This window comes from Rhineura floridana, chromosome 3 (assembly GCF_030035675.1).
Source record: "Rhineura floridana isolate rRhiFlo1 chromosome 3, rRhiFlo1.hap2, whole genome shotgun sequence".
NCBI lineage: Eukaryota > Metazoa > Chordata > Lepidosauria > Squamata > Rhineuridae > Rhineura > Rhineura floridana.
Window position 1 is genome coordinate 215,238,653 of NC_084482.1, and position 18,559 is coordinate 215,257,211.

General features: G+C 46.3%; 1 protein-coding gene across 4 annotated transcripts; it reads left to right on the forward strand.

The window, feature by feature from the left end:
• The first annotated feature begins 373 nt into the window (after positions 1-373).
• On the forward strand, positions 374-14,303 carry LOC133381562 (zinc finger protein 420-like). 4 transcript variants are annotated; one of them, XM_061620813.1, is made up of 7 exons: positions 374-702; positions 983-1,189; positions 6,022-6,501; positions 6,689-6,812; positions 8,761-8,843; positions 9,104-9,230; positions 11,168-14,303. In XM_061620813.1, the coding sequence occupies exons 1-7, from the start codon at positions 664-666 to the stop codon at positions 13,276-13,278; spliced, it is 3,171 nt and encodes a 1,056-aa protein (XP_061476797.1). In that variant the 5' UTR covers positions 374-663; the 3' UTR covers positions 13,279-14,303. The 4 variants fall into 4 exon arrangements, with proteins under 4 accessions (XP_061476797.1, XP_061476799.1, XP_061476800.1 ...); XM_061620815.1 differs by lacking the exon at positions 983-1,189 and having other exon boundaries at positions 391-702; XM_061620816.1 differs by lacking the exon at positions 6,022-6,501 and having other exon boundaries at positions 429-702.
• The last annotated feature ends 4,256 nt before the right edge of the window (positions 14,304-18,559 follow it).

Sequence of the window (18,559 nt, forward strand, 5' to 3'; positions counted from 1 at the left end):
ATTTTTATTGTTTTTACTGTTTGTAAGCTGCCCTGAACTCCGTTTTTAACAGTGGAAAGGCAGGATATAAATCCTCTTAATAAATAAATATTCTGTAATAGGCACTTAAGGTTGAAAATGAAGGATTTTTTTAAATCTTCAAATGCTCCCCCAGTTTTTGGTGGTAATTGCTAGGCACAAAACAAAACTGGACAATGCATCTTTTAATATGATTAATTTGCCTAATCAGGACATGATTTGCATAATATATAATTTGCATAATATGCAAATCAGCCTACCCGGGTTTTGTGGACTTGGAATATGGCAACCCTACATTCAAGGGATCCAAGGCCGGTTTCTTGAGGAGCAGCCTCACCGCTGCCTCTTTCAAGGCTCTCACTCGGTGAAGCCTGAACCACACTCTGAAGGCGACTCCCTCTGCTAGACTGAATCCGCCGTGACCGGGAGAGACCAGGGTCAAGAGCCTTTCAGGCACCTCTTAAAAGCCCGGAGGCCTAGCGAGCCGTTTCAGACGTTCTTCAGCAGACACGCATTTTAATCTTGCTGTTTCTTCGTTTGAATTGTTTCTGTTTCTCTTGCGGGACCCTGCCTTGATATTTTAGGACAGGGCTGGGAAACTTTGGTCCTTTGGATGTGGTCGGACTCCAATTCCTGCGACGGGGAATGCCCTCCGACGACACAGCCCAGGATTACGAGGAAGCGGTATGTAAATTAAACAATTAAATCAGTTTTGGCTGGGGAGGGAAAGGTGGGGGTAGAGAGGCGAACCAAAGAAACAAAACGCCAGCTATTTAAATATAAAATGAATGCATGATTAACAAACAGCGGAGAAGAGTTTCGGCCTGGTGGAACAAGCGGGGCGGAGAGAGCAGAATAAACGCACAAACAAGCCACCGCAGCGCTGTCGCCGCCAGCTTCCTCAGGCGAGGGGGAAACAGGCACCGGGGAGGAGGCGAAGCATTTCAATGCGCCTCCCTTTCAGAGAGGAGGAGGCTGCTTGGCCGCGGAAGGGTTAAGGACGCAGAACTGGGTTCCTAGAGAGGACGGGGAATGGGAAGAGGAGTGTCTTTGTCCTCCAACCGCTGCAAGCCCGAAAACTGCCGCCGCCTTCTTCTTCTCCGCTGGGGGCGGGACCGGCCGGACTCCGATTCTTCTTTCGCAGGGGCTGCATTTTCCCATCGGAGAGCGGGTGAGCTCCCCATTCTGCATTGGGGGGAAAGGGGTCCCAGGGCTGCAGGGGAGGGGCCTGCGGAAGGGGGGGAGGTCCGCCAGCAAAGTGGGGAGAAAAGGGGGTCACACCGATTGAGAAGGTGGAGGGTCTTAGGGGTGGTTTTGCTCTCCCCTCCTTCCTACCCCCTAATACCAACCTTTCCCCTCTGGTGCATTTTTGTGGAGGGCGGGCCTGGATCACAGGGGGAGACTCTCCAAGCCGGACTTGGAAGCACTACTGTAGTGGCAGATCCCTGCTAATGTCTTTTCTCACAAGAAACAGACATCCCTAGGAACCAATCAACATGCAAGAGACATGTGTGAAGAGTCTTCTCAGTGGACGACTGGCCTCCTTTCACTCTGATTAGCTCCAATCAGCAGAGAATGAAGCACATTAGAAGACTCTTCTCAGTGGCCAACACACTCCCCTTTCATGCTGATTAGCTCATAGGGTGCTGGAGACATAGAGAACCTGCTCCCCAAAAAGTTAAGACCTCCTGACACCCCAGACATCTACACCCCTTGCAAGAAAGTCTTAAAAACGTGGGTGCAAAAAGGAGGAATGGGGAGGGAGGGGAATAAACTTATGCAGTGGAAGTGGATGGATTCCAGATCATGTGGGGTGCAAAGCTTGTGGACTCCTCCGGCGCTGCTGGGAACAGGAGGTTTCCCTATGTGAAACTTTGTTGTGGCCCAGCAATCCGGCTCCTTTGCTGTGAGAGTAGAACCTCCATGTAAAGAGGAAGTGTACCAAACTGCAGACGCTGCAAAGCAATACTGTTTTGTCCTCCTTTTAGTCTATGAAACGAGTGTTTCTATGTGTGTTTTATGTGTATCATAGAATACAGTAGTATCATAGAATACGGGGGCCTACAAGGCCATCGAGTCCAACCCCCTGCTCAATGCAGGAATCCAAATCAAAGTATTCCCGACAGATGGCTGTCCAGCTGCCTCTTGAATGCCTCCAGTGTCGGAGAGCCCACTACCTCTCTAGGTAATTGATTCCACTGTCGTATGGCTCTAACAGTTAGGAAGTTTTTCCTGATGTCCAGTTGAAATCTGGCTTCCTGCAACTTGAGCCCATTATTCTGTGTCCTGCACTCTGGGACGATTGACAAGGCCCTCTGTGTGACAACCTTTCATGTACTTGAAGAGTGCTATCATATCTCCCCTCAGTCTTCTCTTCTCCAGGCTAAACATGCCCAGTTCTTTCAGTCTCTTCTCATAGGGCTTTGTTTCCAGTCACCTGATTATCCTTCTTGCCCTCCTCTGAACCTATTTGTCTGCATCCTTCTTGAAGTGTGGAAACCAGAACTGGACGCAGTATTCAAGATGAGGCCTAACCAGTGCTGAATAGAGAGGAACTAGTACTTCACGCGATTTGGAAACTATAATTCTGTTAATGCAGCCTAATAAAGCATTTGCCTTTTTTGCAGCCACTTTGCGCTGTTGGCTCATAGTCAGCTTGTGGTCAATGACAATTCCAAGATCCTTCTCACATGTCGTATTGCTGAGCCAAGTATCCCCCATCTTATAACTGTGCATTTGGTTTCTTTTTCCTAAGTGTAGAACTTTGCATTTATCCCTGTTGAATTTCATTCTGTTTTCAGCCCAATGCTCCAGCCTATCAAGGTCCCTTTGAATTTTGTTTCTGTCTTAGCTATGTTTCGGTATTAGCTATGCCTCCCAATTTTGTATCATCTGCAAATTTGATAAGCATGCTCTGTACCTCCTCATCCAAGTCGTTAATAAAAATATTGAAGAGCACTGGGCCCAAGACCGAGCCCTGTGGTACCCCACTCGTTACTTCTGCCCAGTTTGAGTAGGAACCATTGATAAGCACTCTTTGAGTACGATTCTGGAGCCAACTGCGGATCCACCTGATAGTTGTTCCATCCAGCCCACATTTAGCTAGCTTGCTCATCAGAATATCATGGGGCACTTTGTCAAAAGCTTTGCTGAAGTCGAGATATATTATATCCACAGCATCCCCACAGTCTACAAGGGAGGTTACCCGATCAAAAAATGAGATGAGATCAGTTTGACAGGATTTGTTCTTGATAAATCCATGTTGGCTCCTAGTAATCACTGCATTGTTTTCAAGGTGCTTATAGATTGACTGCTTTATAATCTGCTCCAGAGTTTTTCCAGCGATTGATATTAGGCTGACTGGTCTGTAGTTTCCCGGTTCCTCCTTCTTGCCCTTTTTGAAGATAGGGACAACATTAGCTCTCCTCCAGTCATCTGGCACTTCACCGGTCCTCCATGATTTCGCAAAGATACTAGACAGCGGTTCTGAGAGTTCTTCAGCCAGTTCCTTCAATGCTCTAGGATGCAGTTTATTGGACCCTGCCAATTTGAACTCGTTCAAAGTGATTAGGTATTCCTTGACCATTTGTCTATCAATCTCAAGGTCCAATCCTGCCCCTTCTACTTCATGTTCCCCGGGAGGGTCATAGACCCTTTTTTGGGAGCTGAGCCAAAGTAGGAATTGAGCACTTCTTTGTCATCTGTTACCATTTTGCCATCCTCATTGAGTAGCTGCGCCACCATTTCTTTTCTCTGTCTTTTACTATGGATGTACCTGAAGAAAGCTTTTTTGTTGCTTTTAGCATCCCTTGCTAGCCTCAGCTCATTCTCAAGCTTTAGCCTTCCTGACACCATCCCAGCAATTCTGTGATACCTGCCTGTACTCTTCCTTTGTGGCCTGGCCTTCTTCCCACTTCCTGTATGTATCCTTTTTTGTTTTCAGGTCATCTCTAAGCTTTTTGTGGAGCCACATTGGCTTCTTCTGTTGTTTCCCCCCTTTTTTCCTTGTTGGAATTGCTTGCCATTGCGCTTTTAGAATTTCCGTTTTTAGAAACTCCCACCCATCTTGGACTCCATTTCTCATTAGGTTTGCTTGCCATGGAACCATACTTGCAATTGTTCTGAGTTTATTAAAATCATACAAACACACGTCATTATTTTGCAATGAATGTATATCACATAGAAATGATGTATTTGAGAATTTGTCATGATTGCATCAAGGAAAATTGGATTGTGTAAAAAAAAAAAAATACTGGGCCAGGAATTAAATCATATGTAAAATTTATACACCTGATGGAGGATCTGCAGCCACAATTATGTCAATATTTTCAAATAAGCAAGACCACCTTGTTTAATAAGGAAGTATGGACCTTTAAGGGCAGAAGCTGAAATTCTTATTCATATCAGAGTATAATACATCAGTTCCATAATGATGAAATCAAGCAATAAGCCTGGCACATTTATGAGAAAATGATCTAGAGCGGTGGTCCCCAATATTTTTTCCCCACAGACAGCTTGAAAATTTCTGGAGGCCTTGGTGGACGACTTAATGATTTTTCTGCCAGTTGTAGCAATTGTAATGCTTTGTGCTAGATGTGTCTAGGGCTGGCGCCAAGCATGACTGAGCCTTTGGGCACCAGCCTGCTGGTGCTGGCTGTGCCATTCATCCCAACACCCCATCCCAATACAGGCAGCACAGGGCTGATTCAGGCCCACCCACCCCACCTATCTCTGGCTTCAGTTTGCATGCCCTGCACCCATCTGCCATCACCGAAGATGGTGGTGGGGGCATCAACCTCCTAGGGACACCCTTGCTGCCATCTTGGGTGATGGCAGGCAGGCACACTTGTGCATTGTGTGGGGAATGTGCACTGATGAGGCAGTTGGGCTTATTTCAGCCTGTGCTGCCTGTATCAGGGTGAGGGTGGGGGTGCCTGGAATCTGCAATGTATCGCAGAACAGGCTCCATGCTCCCATCCAAAAGGTGGGGCCCTCGGTCAGGGCCCAACCTGGCCACGCGCTGGCGCCAGGCCTGGCTGTATAATTTTTGATTGTAGTTTTATAGAGTGAATGAACCTCGTGGAGCACAGTTTGGGAACCCCTAGTCGAGAGGTATCCAGCAAGGTATGAATCTGGGAGAATGAGAATGGATTTGAGCCAAAATATCACCACGAACAATATCAGTAGATTCAGTATCAGTGGTGCTTGACTAGGCTGTATAGAATCTCAAAGATATAAACTGTTTTATATTATTGGGATGGGATCCACCCTCCCATCCCAAAGGAGGGTCCCCCAGGGTCCCTCAGTCAGGGCCCAACCTGGCCATGTGCTGGTGAAGGGTATATGATGATTATGATGTTGATGATAATATACCCAACAGCATGGAGTAAATGAAGGGATAGTCCCTGGAAACAGTCTTAAATTTGTAGACAGCAGTAAATTAAATTCTGTAGGCTTCCCAGTGGGGCATCTGGTTAGCCACTGTGGGGAACAGGATGCTGGACTGGATGGGCCTTTGGCTGGATCCACCTACAGGGCTCCCCCTATGGGTCACAACAACACCCGCAGACAAGTCTGAGTTAGGACATGGGAAGCTCCCTATCCATCTCGGCCGCCTCTGAATACCAGTTGCTGGGAATCGTAGTTGGGGAGAGTTGCTGTTAGGCCCAAGTCCTGCTTGTGAGCTTCCCAGAGGCATTAGAGGATGCTGCACTCAGTGGGCCTTTGGCCTGATCCAGCAGCCAGGTTCTTCCTACACTCCCCTGAGTTGTAGAGGACAGACCACTGGGAGGGCTGTTGCATCTCCTGACTCTCAGCTAGACTGAAAACCTGAATCTGTGGACCTCACATGAAGGAAAATCCCCAATACGTTTCTGACTTTGCTTTGTGTCTTAGCATTCAGCTGCCTTTTCTTCTCGAAGATGACCTGGTTGCTACCCAGATTCATCCGCATTTGCTCAAGTGTTATAATCTGCTCACCAAACAATGTTTTGGCTTTTGTAGGACTTGGTAGTACCCCCAATTAGGACAGCCTTTGCCAGAAGAGGGAAAGAAAGAGCACAGAAAGCAAAGATGGAACACTCACCTTGCCCAGAAGCAGAAAGAGGTCCATATATCATCCATGCTGGGAGCCCTGGGGAATTCTGGGAAAGAACAGTGCAGAATGTCCTGGGCAAGGAGGACACCCTTAGCTCAGATGTGAAGCGCCAGCATTTCAGGCAGTTCTGCTACCAGGAGGCCAAAGGACCCCGAGATGTTTGCAGCCAACTCCACAATCTGTGCTGTCAGTGGCTGAAGCCAGAGCAACACACAAAGAACCAGATCCTGGACCTGGTGATCCTGGAGCAATTCTTGGTTGTCCTTCCACCAGAGATGGAGAACTGGGTGAGGGAATGTGGAGTGGAGACCACTTCCCAGGCGGTGGCCCTGGCCGAAGGTTTCCTCCTGAGTCAGGCAGAGGACAAGAGGCAGGCAGAGCAGCAGGTGTGAGAGAGTTTCATCCCGGTACTTCCAAGGGGCTCAAGTTATGAGGGGGGAGATCTTATCTAAACCTTTCTGGAAATCATCCATGGAGGAATGTCCCAAACGCCTCAAGGCCTTTTGCTTCAATCATTCATTTTGTAGTCTGTCTCCCCATTCGCTGCCTTCGACATCCTCATTGTCCTTTCAGATCATGGGTCTGTTTGCAGAAGAGGCCACTGATTTCCTGGAATCGAAGGCGCCGTCAGGGGCCAGAGAATGTTCTCTGCGAAGGGGGCACGTTCAGGAGAGTGAAAGACGTGCCACCTCACTCGGTAAGAATCGACTTGATCTCCCTCTTGTTGATTATGCCAGAAATCTTTGGAATTCTTTTTGGTTCTTCAGAATCTTGGAGGGTGGGGGAAGGAGTCTTGTTCCGAGCCTTTTCCACAGTTGGAAAATGAACATATTTTCAGGACTTGTGGACATACAGTGCCGTGAAAAAGTATTTGCCCCGTCTGATTTTCTGCATTGTTGCATATTTTTGGCACTGAATGTTGTCAGATCTTGAACCAAAACCTAACATTAGAGAAAAGGGAAACTGTGAACAAACAACACAAAATGTTGATACTTGTTTCATTTATTTATTAAAGAAAGGCAACACCCAATGCCCCTGTGTGAAAAAGTAATTGCCTCCCTATTAACTCAACCCAATGAAAAGGATTTGCAGGGCCAGGTTTGAATACCTTGGTAAACAATCAGGCCTGCTTTGGGCCAGCCCTGCCCAATATAAATCTGACTAACTTTGGCCTTTGCCATCAGATTGAAGTTGCCAGCGCACAGGTTCCAAAGCCACATTGTGCCACGATCAAAAGAAATTCCTGAACGTCTCCGGAAAACAGGTGTTGATGCATATCAGTCTGGAAAGGGTTACAAAGCCATTTCTAAGGCTGTGGGGCTCCACCGAACCACAGTCAGAGCCATATTGACCAAATGGGGAAGGTTTGGGACAGTAGTGAATCTTCCCAGGAGTGGCCGTCCTGCCAAAACCCCTCCAAGAGCAAGGCATAAAATCATCCAGAAAGTCACGAAGGACCCCTGAACAACATCCAGGGACCTCAGCCAAGGTCAGTGTTCATGACTGCACCTTCAGAAAAACACTGTGCAAACATGGGGTTCATGGCAGAGTAGCAAGGCGGAAGCCACTGCTCACTAAGAAGCACATGAATGCTCTTCTAGAGTTTGCCAAAAAGCACCTGGATGATCCTCTAGAGTTCTGGAACAATGTTCTATGGACAGATGAGTCCAAGATGGAACTTTTTGCGCGACATGGGCCCCGTTATGTCTGGCGAAAACCAAACACTGCATTCTGCATGAAGAACCTCATACCAACAGTCAAGTACGATGGTAGCAGAGTCATGGTTTAAGAATGCTTTGCTGCATCAGGACCTGGACGACTTCCCATTGTTGAAGGAACCATGAATTCTGCTTTGTCTCAAGAGAACTCTAAAGGCGAATGTCCAGCCATCTGTCCGTCAGCTGAAGCTGAAGCACAGCTGGGTCATGCAGCAAGACAATGATCCGAAACACAAAAGCAAGTCTACATCAGAATGGTTGAGGAAAAAGACATTTTAAGTTTTGGAATAGCCTAGTCAAAGTCCAGACCTAAACCCCATTGAGATGTTGTGGCAGGACCTGAAAGGAGCAGTTCATGCTCGAAAGCCCACAAATGTCACTGAGTGAAAGCGGTTCTGCATGGAGGAGTGGCCACAATTGTACCACAGTGCTGTGAGAGACTGATCAGGAACTACAGGAAGTGTTTGGTTGCAGTCATTGCTGCTAAAGGTGGCGTAACCAGGTTTTGAGTGTAATGGGGCAATGACTTTTTCACACGGGGGCACTGGGTGTTGCTTAATTTTCTTTAATAAATAAATGAAATCAGTGTCAAAATTTTATGTTGTTTGTTCACTCAGGTTCCCTCTTCTCTAATATTAAGTTTTGGTTCAAGATCTGACAACATTCAGTGCCAAAAATATGCAACAATGCAGAAAATCATACAGGGGACAAATACTTTTTCGCAGCACTGTAAACCATTACTTGGATTTCTGGCCCAGTGTGGTCTTTGCACACAACAGTTCCTACAGTGTGTACAATGGATGAGGCAAAATATAGTACTATGGATGAGACATTTTGTAACGCCAGCGTGTGCTTAGACATGCGGCTCTTAAACCCCAGAGGCAAGCAGGTGCTACTGCGCTCCACCGCTGAGTTTCTCTCTCACAGGTGACGGGACTCTGCTGTCAAGGCCCCCTCGGTCACCTCTTCTTTGTGGTGGAGAAGAAGCAGCTGCTGTGGAAGCGGATCAGGTAGGGGGAAGGATCTGTGGGGGGGAGAGAGATTGGGGGCAGCCTGGGTGTCTCTGTCTTCTACTCACCTCCCTGGTCCTTTATGGATTTCTTTCTGCTTCTGTCAAAGCTACCTCTTAGGGAGGTTGTGAATGCCAGTCGAGGAGGTTTCATTTCTTCCAGACGCTATCCAACCTCACTTTGTTGATTAATCTTCTTGATTTTGGTAGTTGATAATATTTACGCTATCCGTAAGGAGCAACTATGTCCTTTCCTCCCAGGGTCCCCTGTCTTTTGAGGAGGTGGCTGTGTATTTCACTGAGGAGGAGTGGGCTCTACTGGATCCCCACCAGAGGGCGCTGCACAGGGAGGTCATGGAGGAGAATGGTCGGATTGTCACCTCTTTCGGTAAGGCTCCTTATCTGCATTGTTTACAATAATAGTAAATACGATAATGAACATATTGTACATTTCGTCTATCTTACTACTTCAAACCACTTTCTTCTGGTCTAGCAGGATTATTTATCATATTTTTATTGTTTAAAATGTTCACGGTTTGGTTTTCCATATAACAGAAATCAGCAATAGGGCAAAATGTTTTCACACTATATCCATGCAGACCAGGCTGGGTTTCTAAAAATTTCGAACTAATGTGGAAGACTGCATTTTTTATATATATCGTTAAGAAAATCAGGGATTCAGTGTCGCACAGAAAGAAATAAAAAAGAATAAATGCAGATGATACAAAATTGGGGGGCATAGCTAATACCGTGGAAGACAGAAACAAAATTCAAGGGGACCTTAATAGTGATTACTAGAAGCCAACATGGATTTATCAAGAACAAATCCTGCCAAACTACTCTCATCTCATTTTTTGATCGGGTAACCTCCCTTGTAGACTGTGGGGATGCTGTGGATATAATATATCTCGACTTCAGCAAAGCTTTTGACAAAGTGCCCCATGATATTCTGATGAGCAAGCTAGCTAAATGTGGGCTGGATGGAACAACTATCAGGTGGATCCACAGTTGGCTCCAGAATCGTACTCAAAGAGTGCTTATCGATGGTTCCTTCTCAAACTGGGTGGAAGTAACGAGTGGGGTACCACAGGGCTCAGTCCTGGGCCCTGTGCTCTTCAACATTTTTATTAACGACTTGGATGAGGAGGTACAGAGCATGCTTATCAAATTTGCAGATGATACAAAATTGGGAGGCAAGCAAAATTCAAAGGGACCTTGATAGGTTGGAGCATTGGGCTGAAAACAACAGAATGAAATTCAACAGGGATAAATGCAAAGTTCTACACTTAGGAAAAAGAAACCAAATGCACAGTTATAAGATGGGGGATACTTGGCTCAGCAATACGACGTGTGAGAAGGATCTTGGAATTGTCGATCACAAGCTAAATATGAGCCAACAGTGTGATGTGGGTGCAAAAAAGGCAAATGCTATATTAGGCTGCATTAACAGAAGTATAGTTTCCAAATTGCATGAAGTACTAGTTCCCCTCTATTCAGCACTGGCTAGGCCTCATCTTGAATACTGCGTCCAGTCCTGGTCTCCGCACTTCAAGGATTCAGACTGGAACAGGTTCACAGGAGGGCAACAAGGATGTTCAGGGGACTGGGGAAAAAGCCCTATGAGGAGAGACTGAAAGAACTGGGCATGTTTAGCCTGGAGAAGAGAAGACTGAGGGGAGATATGATAGCACTCTTCAAGTACATGAAAGGTTGTCACACAGAGGGGGGCTGGGATCTCTTCTCGATCGTCCCAGAGTGCAGGACACGGAATAATGGGCTCAAGTTGCAGGAAGTCAGATTTCGACTGGACAGCAGGAAAAACTTCCTGTTAGAGCCATACGACAATGGAACCAATTACTTAGAGAGGTAGTGGGCTCTCCGACACTGGAGGCATTCAAGAGGCAGTTGGACAGCTATCTGCTTGGAATGTTCTGATTTGGATTCCTGCATTGAGCAGGGGGTTGGACTCGATGGCCTTGTAGGCCCCTTCCAACTCTACTATTCTATAATTCTATGAAATGTGTGATCTAAATTTCTCCTTTCAGCTGGGAGCTGAACTCCATGGACCCAATCCAATAGTTTATAAAACACTGGCTGTAAGTATTAACAGTGGCTCATAAATGGATAGTAAGAGCTGCCACTCAGATAAGATTTTTCTGTTCTTCCTAGAATCATAGAATAGTAGAGTTGGATGGGCCCTATATGGCCACTGAGTCCAACCCCTTGCTGAAAGCTGGAATATAAATAGCATGTTTGGTTGTTCAATGATTGGAGGCTCCCCTTCTCCCTCAGACTCTTAACAGTTTCTTCTCTTCTTTGCAACAGGTTGTGAAAGCAAATCTGAGAATCAGGAAGAACTACATGGGGAGTTTCCAGCAAGAGACACATGTATAAAGGGGGAGCAGCAGAGAATGAAAACTGAAACTAAATCCACATCTTCTCAAGGCACTGTCTACCATCAAATTGCAATCCAAGGAAGAATGGAAAAAAGAAAAGATGAAAATACATGCTGTGTGTGTTTGTCAGCTTTCCATCCTAAATCAACACTTAAAACTCAATGGAAAAAACAAACCGGGGAGAAACCATATGAATGCTTGGAATGTGTAAAGAGATATCATCAGCAGATATATCTCACTGTTCATCAAAGAATTCACACAGAGGAGAAACAATATAAATGCTTGGAGTGTGGAAAGAGCTTCTCTCGGAAGAGAGATCTCACTGCTCATCAAGGAATTCATACAGGGGAGAAACCATTTATATGCTTGGAGTGTGGAAAGAGCTTCTCTCGGAAGAGAGATCTCACTGCTCATCAAGGAATTCATACAGGGGAGAAACCATTTAAATGCATGGAGTGTGGAAAGACTTTCTCTTGGAAGGCAGATCTCACTGCTCATCAAAGAATTCACACAGGGGAGAAACCATTTAAATGCTTGCAGTGTGGAAAGAGCTTCTTTCGGAAGAGAGACCTCATCTCTCATCAAAGAATCCACACAGGAGAGAAACCATTTAAATGCTTGGAGTGTGGAAAGAGCTTATCTCAGAAGACGAATCTCATTGATTATCAAAGAATTCACACGGGGGAGAAACCATTTAAATGCATGGAGTGTGGAAAGAGCTTCTTTCAGAAGAGAGACCTCACTTCTCATCAAAGAATCCACACAGGGGAGAAACCATTTAAATGCTTGCAGTGTGGAAAGAGCTTCTTTCGGAAGAGAGACCTCACTTCTCATCAAAGAATCCACACAGGAGAGAAACCATTTAAATGCTTGGAGTGTGGAAAGAGCTTATCTCAGAAGACGAATCTCATTGCTCATCAAAGAATTCACACGGGGGAGAAACCATTTAAATGCATGGAGTGCGGAAAGAGCTTCTCTCAGAAGAGCAATCTCACTGCTCATCAAGGAATTCACACAGGGGAGAAACCATTTAAATGCTTGCAGTGTGGAAAGAGCTTCTTTCGGAAGAGAGACCTCACTTCTCATCAAAGAATCCACACAGGAGAGAAACCATTTAAATGCTTGGAGTGTGGAAAGAGCTTATCTCAGAAGACAAATCTCATTGATTATCAAAGAATTCACACGGGGGAGAAACCATTTAAATGCATGGAGTGTGGAAAGAGCTTCTTTCAGAAGAGTGACCTCACTTCTCATCAAAGAATCCACACAGGGGAGAAACCATTTAAATGCTTGCAGTGTGGAAAGAGCTTCTTTCGGAAGAGAGACCTCACTTCTCATCAAAGAATCCACACAGGAGAGAAACCATTTAAATGCTTGGAGTGTGGAAAGAGCTTCTCTCAGAAGATGAATCTCATTGCTCATCAAAGAATTCACACAGGGGAGAAACCATTTAAATGCTTGGAGTGCGGAAAGAGCTTCTCTCAGAAGAGCAATCTCACTGCTCATCAAGGAATTCACACAGGGGAGAAACCATTTAAATGCTTGGAGTGTGGAAAGAGCTTCTTTCGGAAGAGAGACCTCACTTCTCATCAAAGAATCCACACAGGAGAGAAACCATTTAAATGCTTGGAGTGTGGAAAGAGCTTATCTCAGAAAACGAATCTCATTGCTCATCAAAGAATTCACACGGGGGAGAAACCCTTTAAATGCATGGAGTGCGGAAAGAGCTTCTTTCAGAAGAGCAATCTCACTGCTCATCAAGGAATTCACACAGGGGAGAAACCATTTAAATGCTTGGAGTGTGGAAGGAGCTTCTTTCGGAAGAGAGACCTCACTTCTCATCAAAGAATCCACACAGGGGAGAAACCATTTAAATGCTTGGAGTGTGGAAAGAGCTTCTCTCAGAAGACGAATCTCAATACTCATCAGAGAATTCACACAGGGGAGAAACCATTTAAATGCATGGAGTGCGGAAAGAGCTTCTTTCAGAAGAGCAATCTCACTGCTCATCAAGGAATTCACACGGGAAAACTCGCATAGATGCTTGGAGTGTGGAAAGAGTTTCTGTTGGAAGGCAAGTCTCGCTTCTCATCAAAGAATTCATGCAGTGGAGAAACCATATAAATGCCTGGAGTGTGGAAAGAACTTCTTTCGGAAGATGGATCTCACTACTCATCAAGAAATTCACACGGGAGAAACTGCATAAATGCTTGGAGTGAGTGAGGAAAGAGCTTCTGTTGGAAGCTGAGTCTTGCTTCTCATCAGAGAAATCACAGAAGGGTGAAACCATATAAATACTTGGAGGGTGAAAAGTGCTTCTGTAATGAGAGCCATCTGATTGGACTTCTCATTTGTGGCTCTCTGTCTGCGGAATGCTCCCCCCAGTGATGTCCACCTGGCACCTTCACTGACATTTTTTTCTGAGCCATGCAAAGATTTACCTTTTCCCCCAAGCCTTTGATGGACTGAGCTGAAAAAGTGTTAATGTATTTATGTTTTTGTTTGTAAATGTAAGCCATTTGGTCTTTTTAGTCACTTGTTACTTAAGTTTCATTCTCATCAAAGAATTCCCACAGGGTGAAAAACTATATGCATGGTTGGAAGAAGGAATATGAATCTGACATAGTATAATTCCTCTTCCAGATTGGAGCTAAGGTATTGAGGGATGTGACCTGAAGGAATGGAGCATGGCCTGGGTTAGGTTCCAAGGGCAGACTGTCAGGCCTGGGGGCCACATTCAGATCTGAAGCCTGAGGTGTCCCACCCGTGCTATAAGAGATAGAGAGGAAGAGAAACCACTTCCCACACACAGAAAAGCCCACACCCAGACGTATACTCTTGACTTCTCCATGGTGTTTGGCTAAAAGCTCAAATGCAGTAGAATTAAAATTGTTCCTGTGAAAGTTGCAAGATTTTGATTCAGTATCCCATGAAAAGCACCATCAAAGTAATGAATACATTGATGTCTTTGGATCTATGTTTTTGTCCCCTGATGGTGCTCTCAAGTGCTGGATTGGTGATTATTTTTGTGCAGTAAACAGACACTAAAAGTAGTTTTAATTTGATGGTTGTATTTACTCTTCCTTTACTCTTCTTTTTTTTTCCTAAGGGAAGGGGTGGTACTGAGCTGAAATCTCTATGGGTGAGGAATGCCTTGGAGTGTGTTGAAACAAAGAGGCTAGGCCTCAAACTTGGGTCAAGTAAAAGTATGTGCCAATGGGTTTTGGATATTCCGAGAAATGTAACTGCTAAACCGCAGTCTTCTGCGAAACATCCCTTTCTGCTTAAGGCTCTATTTTTCCAGTTGGCTGACTTAGGAGGAATCACTGTCTGTGTGCAACTTTGAGCTGCCGGGGGGCAGAGAGATTCTCGAACTGTCAGGGAAACTCTGTCAAGTTGGGTCGTTTCTCTCTCCTTGCAATTGCTTGTAATAAAGGACTCTGACCGACTTTAACTAAATGCAGGGTGGAGCCTTGTTCCTTTCACAATTGGAATGGAAGAAAACCCTAAGGTCCGCTGTCTGCCCAATGGTAGGGCTGGCCCCTTCCCTGCCCCTCAGGCCCCTTCCCCGCCCATCAGGCCCCTTCCCCAACCGCTCCGTGGCACAGGGCTGGGAAGCCTTATTGGCTCCAGGGGCAAGATGTTTGTCTGGCCCCACCCTGCAGGCCAACCTTGACAGGTGGCAGGGCAACCCGCCTGTCAATCATATGATGCCCCACCCAGCAACCAATCCCTTACACTTGCAAAACGTGCCTCGTGCCAATCCTTTAAACCTCACAAAAGGATCAGTGCAGGGTGGGCTTTGCAAGTCTCCCTGCAGCCCACCCCTTTTAAGTTCCAGAGCCTGGAAAGAGGCTGTAGGGAAGGTTGGATATCTTTGATTCTGAGATTGAAAGGGTCAGTGCCAAGCCCCCCCACGCACCTCCTTTCAACTTCTGCAGTTGCGCTGATCGCTTCAACCTCTGAGCAGGATCACAGCGAGGCAGGCTTTCAAAAAAGACCCCAAGTCTGCTAGCTCTCGCTACAGGCACCTCTTTTCTGGAAGGAAGCAGGCAGGTTGTATGTACATGACAGAAAGAATGTGTGGCTTTGAGATTTCAAGGAGATTTTTTTAAAATTGCTTAAGATTCTCCTTGGGAGGATTGTGCCCCTGGACCTTAGTGGATGAGCCTCCACAACGCTTGACAGCCGAGGTGAGGAATAACATTTGTACCCCGTCCTTCCTTCCCATAGAGCCCAGCATTCCCTTAGAGACAGCTCTCCTTTGCAGATATTTATCTCCGTAAAACCGCATGGTCAGAGCCAATGAAATTCTGCAACAGCTACTTGCAAATAGGCTTTCCTCTCCAGGTCATGACAAGCTGACATACCTTTGCGTTTGAACAGAGTTCTTCTGCCAGAAAAAGAAACCCAGCCTCGGCATTCTGAGAACAAAGATTAAAATATTTCCATTGCACCTTAATTGCTTCTAGAAAACAGAATCTCCATTAAAAATCTTTTAGCAGAAAAAGTCAGCCAGACGATGAGTTAACCAGAATCTGAAAACAAAATGTCCCTTCTCTCAAAGATGGGGAAAAAAGACCTGTTAAAAACTGTTGTTTTACACCGAAACAGTTAATGCATTCTTAGGCAGAGCTGTGGATGACAACGTAAAATTTGACATGGACGGGAAGGGGACCCCCGTTTTAGAGGCCACAGGTCAGGGCCCCAAGGGAGCAAGGGTCCCTGCCCCCCAGAAAACCTACTGCAGAAGTCAACATGTGTTACTGAAAGCTCTGTTGTGTGTTTTCCATCCAAGGAACTACCATTTGTCAACAGAAATGTTTTTCCTTGAGGAGTTGGAAGGGGCCTGTAAGACCATCAAGTCCAACCCCTCCTCGAGGCAGGAATCCAACTGAAAAGCATACCTGATGGGGGGCTGTGCAGCTGCCTCTTGAAGGCTCCAGTGTTTATGCTTATGTCCTCATCTGTGCGATCTCCCTATGAGGATGGGCCGCTATTCCAGTTTACAGAGGAGAGAAATGGAGGCAATTCAGGCACAACGAGCCCCAAAGTAAAGACAACTGTAGAGCAGTGGTTGCCATACCTCTTCCCCCATGTGTGTGTTATGCCTTCAAGTCGGTTACAACGTATGGCGACCCTATGAGTCTGTGACCTCCGATAGTATCTATCATGTTCAGGTCTTGTAAGTTCAAGTCTGGAACTTATGGAATCCATCTGGCTGCAGGTTCCCTCTTCTGGGAGCCAAGAAGTGGGGCTGTGTGGTTTTTTTAGCATATTTGAGGGGAAGCTGGGAACAGAGTTTGCCCTGCTCTGTGAGTTCAACCCCCAAGCTATAGCTTTGGGACTTCCCTAGAAACTAGGGTTGCCAGGTTCAGGGCCTGAGACTGATCCTGTGTCTTTAGGAGAAGAGCAAGTCAGCCAAGTGTGATGGGAAAAACCACAAGGTGGAATTCTCCCTTCCCCCTGCACAACTTGTAAAGATACAGAGGACCTCTTGGTTGCCAGCCCCAGCCCCTTTGCATCCCCTTTGAAACCCTTTAATATTGTTGCATGCCTCGCCCAATCTCCGAGCGGTGAGATTTTGGGGTCCCTGTGCTTCTCCAGGGTTTGGCTTCCTTTGGGAAGAAGGTCAGCGGAGACTGAGGTGTCTTTATGAAATATGGTTTGTTTATTTACACACGTTCCAACCTGAGCTCAAGGATGGAAGGGTTCAGTGCATCAGCAGTCCAATATCCAGCTTTTCCATCTGGGTTGCAGAAGGCACCCCAAACGCCATGGTGCAGAGAGCCAGTCTCTCTCTGCCTGCCATCCAGTTCCCAGCAATTCCACAAAACTCAAACTACCAGTCTCTGCTGGGCTCCAGGAGTGGGGGGGGATGCTCTCCTGAAGAGTTTCAATGACAAAAGGGTCTCCCTGGCCCGTTCACCATTGCTGGGCAAGTGATCGGCCCATTATCTTACCTGGCCAATCTGTTTGGTTAACAAAGGAGATTCATCTGGCTAGCAGAGGCAGCCCCCAGTCATAGGATTCCAAATCAGAGGCTGGAAAGGGGACCCACAGGAATCATCCATTCCAACCCCCATGCTCATAACAATATATTGGCGGTTGCTCAGCAGAAAAAAGCCAGGTGATGAGTTAACCAGAATCTGGTTAACAAAGTAACCTCCCCCCCCAAAAAGCCCCCACTACTATTGAAAACATGGTGGTTTGTTTTACACTGGCAAAGTTAATGCATTGTCAGTCAGGGCTGGAAAACAACCCCAAAATGTGATGTGGATGGGAAGGAGACGGTCATTTTGGAGGCCAAGAATGCAGTAAGGCTCTGCCCCCCCAAAAAAATCTTTCACCTTTTTTAAAAAATGGGCTTGTAAAACCCAATTACAGAGTCAAGAGTTATTACTCAAAGCTCTGCTGTATGTTTGCCATCAAAGGAACTATAATTTGTCATAAATACAAACATTTCATCCTATATCCATATTTTTCTTAGGTTGTCATCGAGCCGCGTGAGGACAGCCATCCATGGCGGCAGGCGGGCCTGGCGGGGAGTGGAAGTAGCAGGATGAGCAAAGAGGCACTGGGGATGTGTGTGAAAGAACAAGGTGGCAGAGGCTGGGGAGGGGGAAGGAAACAATCAAACTCCCAGCCTCCTGCATTGTCAAAATAGACAAAAGCACACAGGAAAAAATGAGTGACTGGAGGTGCCCACTGCAAAATATCCTTTGGGCCAGGACAGATCATACACCCCAGGAAAGGGGAGGGTGGCCTCCAGGAGATGCCAGTGCATCCTACCTGGCTCAGGGCATCTGCTGGGTGCAGGGCACGGATAAAGGGCATCTATGCCCAACCAAAATAGACAAAAACACGCAGAAAAAAATACGTAGCTGGGAGTGCCCACCCCACCATCTGCTCCGGGCCAGGACAAATCATACACACCAGCAAAGGGGAGGATGTCCTCTCTAACATGCCAGTGCATCCCACCTGACACACCCTTCCCTGTCTTGGGGTGTGTGATTTGTCCTGGCTCAGAGCAGATTGTGGGCTGGGGACCCCTAGTTCCTTCCTTTTTCTGCCTCTATTTGTCCATTTTGGTTGTGCGTAGATGCCATTATTCGTGCCCTGCACCCAGCAAAAGCTCTGGGCCTGGCAGGACGCACTGGCATGTTAGAGAGGACACCCTCCCCTTTCCTGGGGTGTATGATTTGTCCTGGCCCGGAGCAGATTGTGGGGTGGGTACCTCTAGTTACTTATTTTTTCATTTTATTACATCATTATGCATTTATGACCATTTGAGAAGCCTGATGATTTCGACTGAATAAAT